The sequence below is a fragment of the Pinus tabuliformis genome, chromosome 7 (assembly GCF_031772625.1).
Source record: "Pinus tabuliformis cultivar Carrire ecotype Pingquan chromosome 7, CPIR1, whole genome shotgun sequence".
In the NCBI taxonomy this organism is placed as follows: domain Eukaryota; kingdom Viridiplantae; phylum Streptophyta; class Pinopsida; order Pinales; family Pinaceae; genus Pinus; species Pinus tabuliformis.
Genome location: NC_142293.1, coordinates 894,261,016 through 894,265,944, shown reverse-complemented (window position 1 = coordinate 894,265,944; position 4,929 = coordinate 894,261,016). Strand labels below are relative to the sequence as shown.

General features: G+C 34.8%; 1 protein-coding gene across 2 annotated transcripts; it reads right to left on the bottom strand.

Moving 5' to 3' along the window:
- Positions 1 to 3,105: 3,105 nt before the first annotated feature.
- LOC149250480 (putative purine permease 11) lies at positions 3,106 to 4,619 on the bottom strand. Of its 2 annotated transcripts, XM_089459106.1 has the most exons (3): positions 4,317 to 4,619; positions 4,067 to 4,211; positions 3,599 to 3,893 (listed from the first exon to the last, which is right to left on the bottom strand). In XM_089459106.1, the coding sequence occupies exons 1-3, from the start codon at positions 4,477 to 4,479 to the stop codon at positions 3,695 to 3,697; spliced, it is 507 nt and encodes a 168-aa protein (XP_089315232.1). In that variant the 5' UTR covers positions 4,480 to 4,619; the 3' UTR covers positions 3,599 to 3,694. The 2 variants fall into 2 exon arrangements, with proteins under 2 accessions (XP_089315231.1, XP_089315232.1); XM_089459105.1 differs by having other exon boundaries at positions 3,106 to 4,211; positions 4,317 to 4,608.
- Positions 4,620 to 4,929: the final 310 nt, after the last annotated feature.

Below are 4,929 nucleotides of genomic sequence, written 5' to 3'. Positions count from 1 at the left end.
AACATAAACAGTGCTATCAATTAACCTAAAAGGCCGAAAGAGTTTATAATTATTGATCTTTATAATTGAGTTTATAATTATTTATAAAAGTAGAAATGATTCATAATTATTGATCTTTCACAATATGCATTTTATATTAAAATATATTTTATATTAAAAAGTGCATTTTATATTAAAATATATTTTATATTAAAAAGTGAAAGATCCATAATTATAAATTTAAATTTTCAAAAAAATAATTTATGAAGTGATTATGTATTTAAATTTTTTAACTAAAGTTTAAGGATAAAAAAATTTAACAATATAGTGTTCTAATTATATGAGATCACAACAAATTATAAATGAGCTAGTGAGCCACTTTTGTTTTAGCCATTTCCTTGATACATATTAAAACAACTCCATTGTGTATTTGTTCATTTCCTTGATATATATTAAGACAACTCCATTGTGTATTTGTTCACGGATATAATCTACTTTGACATGGATTGATTATGTATCTTTTCATGGGCATGATTGCTATTCCTATAGATACTTCATGGGTCCATCATGTATCTTTTCATGGCCATGATCATTACTCCTATTTATACTTCTTGAATTTACAAAGTATATGATTTGACAATCATCCTTTTTCATACTTGAGCATGGGTATGCCTATCTTAAGAAAAGATCCATCTCATACCTTTCTTTTGTTGCAGCTACTTCTCTAATCCAAAGTTTGATGCACTCCACTCGGCTACAGTCAGCATTTTCCTTCACCAAATTGTAATGTATTTTGGCCATTGGCTATCCTTTCTAACCTCACACATTAAGGGTACCTATTATAGCATCTTTAGCCACCCCATTTAGCTAAAATGCACCTAAATGGTGTTGAATCATTCCATACTTGATTTTGACTCACTCAATCCATCTAAAACTATGTAAAAAATCATTTACAATATACTAGCTTGTTTCCTTCAACAAAGGAGTCTACACTCACTTGTATCCATTAGAAAATCACAAAATTAAAAAAAAAATGTGAAATTTATGCACCCCTAAGTGAAAATTATAGGAAAATTGGTTACATAACTTCCAAATTCTCATGAGAAATGGTCTTTACCATCTGGTAAACCCCAAGGAAGGATAACACACACCGAGCTCTATGATACTAGAGTTATCATCTTGTGTTAATTAGTTAGAGCATTTTTACATCGTGGCTTTTATGGCCACCATTCCATGAACATTTGTATTCTTAGTTGATCCCTTCTCCTATTTTGAGAGAGAGGCCTAAGGCACTCTTATCTTCCTCCTCTTCACACGGAGTAGAGTATTGAAAGTGAAGTAGTCTTAATTGGCCCAAGATAGGAGGCATCTAGATTACCAATGGTGTCTACAATGCAAGTTAGGTATACCATATTGTTTTTGTTGTTATTCTCAATAAAAGTGGAAATCTCTCTTCTCCTTTACATCCTGCACCCCCCTCCCCAATCAAGATGCTATTTATTTGCATTCAATTGCCATTTTTCATTTTCGATTATTGGTACTAATGCATTTGATTGTAGTTAGAGTGTTGGTTATTTCACAATTCAATTATTAATTTCCATTTCATTTGAGGAACAGTTCTTATTCCATGTGTGTAGATTTGCAAAGCCAATGGAGGAACAAGAGGTTTGCATGGGGGATTCACCTTGTTGACCAATACCTTATCACATTTATTCATAAAGTGGGTTTTAAAATTGTGAAAAATAGAGGCAATATATTGTAGGTAATGGTGGAGGGGTGGGTGGTGAGATGTGGGATAGAAGGTGGGGTGGTGGTGGGTTATAGGTATTATGGAGTATAAAAATTGGTATTTGGTAAAAATAGAAAATATCTATTAAAAATTTAGATTATTTTTATTAGAGAGATGTATTGGAATGAGGATGTAACAAAAGAATATGGGGAGGTGAGATTAGAGGTATTCTCTAATATCACACGAGTGAAGGTGCTATGGCACAAATTGAATGAGTGGATATCACATGGAGGTTAGAAGGGAGTAATTCATGGATCTCATCTCCAATCATCAATTAAGCAAGTAAGTTCTCATAACTACCTAGAAGTTATAGTTGATATTTTGTAAGACAGTTTAGGAGAAAGCAGATTGTTATATTTAAATTTAGAGTTGTGATTTCACCCTAATCATAGGATATAGTAGATTTATCTATAACACATGCTTTTTAAATAGAGATCATGGACCAATCAAGTGCTAAGCCATTTAACTAGTCATTAGTATTTAGGAGTTGAACCATCATATTGTTTTTTGTCTAGAACCTATTGTGTCCATTGGATTACATAACTACAAATGCATACTAAAGAAACACACTTTACCTAGAGACACATTAGACCAAGTTTATCTTAACTAACTCCTACATGTCTAAATATTTTAGCATCCCCCCTTAAGAATAGTTGGGCTCGGGTTTAAGGATTTACAAAGGTGACATAATAGGAGAAAGAAGTAGGCATTAGAGCTGAACTTCCCTCAACAATAAATCCTTGAATTCCTAACATGGTTAATAGAAAACTTCACTTTTATAGGAGACTTTGTGAAAATGTTTAGAATTAAGGAAAAACAGTGACTTTGAGAATGCAATTTTGAATAATCTCTCTATTGAAGTGCATGTGTAGCTCAACATGTTTGTTGCGTCGACATTGAATGATTCAATCTTTAACGAGCTTATATGGCACTTTGGTTGTCACATTAGATTGTGGTTGGATGTTGCTATAGGAATCCAAACTCTAAAAGGATCTACAAAGTCTAAACGGCTTATTGACTTACATTAACCACTAATCGATGGCTTGCTTCTACTAAAGAAAGAGCAAGAACTTGCTGCTTCTTAAAAACCCAAGTAACAGATTCAAAACCAAGAATGAAAACATAAATTATAGTACACTTTCAATCATTAGGGTCGCCACCTTATAAGAGCCAATAAAACCAACCAATAAAAGAGACCCATGAACTTAATGTATCCCAAACTAAATTGTACCCCATATATAGAAATGCATTCTTTTGTTGCTTTTCAATGATACTCATGGCGTGTTTGCATATATTAAGTAACAAGATCAACAACAAAGGAAATATCAGAAAGAGTATAAGTTAAATATAAATGGCTATCAATTTATTGATGAGCTTTCATCTAGAACAGATATCCTGGTCAACACACCTGTAGAAGGCTTTGAATCCAAGTACCCACCATATATATAGGAAACAAATCCCCATATACTTAACAGCATCGAAATAATTTTGAGAGCTTCCATTTTGTCATGGAAGAAAGCCACTGATAATATGGGTACAATAGGGAGGGCCAGAGTGCTAATCACATTTGTGAACAAGGAAGAAACCAAAAATACCAAACCCACTCCACCAACGGAAGAAACCTGCCAACCTATTGCAGACCATATCAATGTCATATAATAGGCAACTTTCCCGGTTGTGAAATTCTCAGCCTCTTTTTTCATATCTCTGAACTCCCCACTAACAAACAATCCAACTATGCATACCACAGTAGCAACAATGGATGTGAAAATTTGCATCTCCAGAACCACTGCAAAGGTCTTCTTCTTTATAACCCTTTTGAATACAAGCTGCATCAATGGAAGAAGCAGCCCATAGGTTGCAGAAGCTGCAACAGTGCAAATGAAGCCTACTATGTACTTGGCAGTATTCACTCCCTTAGGCCTGTCACCATCTGAATGAACCGCAAGCAGAATTGCACCCAAAGTCAGCAAAACCAGAGAATTCAGGATATATGGAGTAATTTTCTGCCTGTTCAATATGAATGCAAATACAGCATTGAAGGCCAGTTGACTTGAACAGAGAAGCGAATAGGTCGAAACCGGCATATAAGAGATACCCCATGAGTAAAGCAGATTGTCTCCAGCTAGAAGCAAGCCCAAACCAACATAAATTAGCACCAATTTGGGTGTGGGCGGGGTAATCTTAGAGGCTTGTTTTCCTTGATAAAATACCAGAGGTATGAAAAGAATAGGACATCCTACCGACTGCACCAGAGTTGATATCCATCTACTGTTACCACCATCATCAAAGTAATACCTGTTAAGAAGTATAGCAGCATCTTGACCCACAATAAGTGACAAAACGCTGAATACTACAACCGCCCAATGGGTCTTCCTTTTTCCTGCAAATATCTTTCTACTGGGGCCTCTTCCTGGCTCTGCATCCCTGATCAAACCAGGGCCTGAAGTTCCAATCTCTCAAGGTCAGTCAAATTATATTACAACAGCTTGCAGATAGACAGTTCAATCAAATAAAAAAAAAATTGTGAAAGATTTAACAGACATACCTTCTTGTACTCTGCTGTGGTGTTCTGGAATACCACCCATCTGAATATTATCCATTAGGAATGAATTATCAGTGTGCATCAAGTTCAAATTCAAGTTCTGAAAATTAGTTATTAAAGAAGGCACCAGCAGAGGAGTTGCGAGAATCTCGAAGGCCACCCACATGCAGCACGTTTCAGAGAGTCTTATTGCGTGTGCTTGACGTTCAATTGCGCACGGATTCTTTAGTCCACCGAAGATCCTGCTGAAGATAGCGGGTCAGGGCAGGGCCACATTTTTCTTATATTTCTAAGGGGATTCGAGTTCCGTCGTTTTCACTCTGCAATAATATTTTGAAGGTTAGATGCTCGTTGTTTAACTTTAGTATTTCAGGTCAACGTTTTGTAGATGATCTTATCTACACTGACCATAACAGTCCAAAATGAAATGTTATCTCCACTGACCATAACAGTCCAAAAATGAGATGATAATGTCATTGAACAATTCGTAACATGAAAATCTAGTGTAAATTATAATCTTACAGTTAATTATATACATATTTTATTGAATTTTAGCTAACATTTTTCTGAAGGAAAAAAAAACATTAAAAAATCGTAGTTTTATTCGTAGAAATGA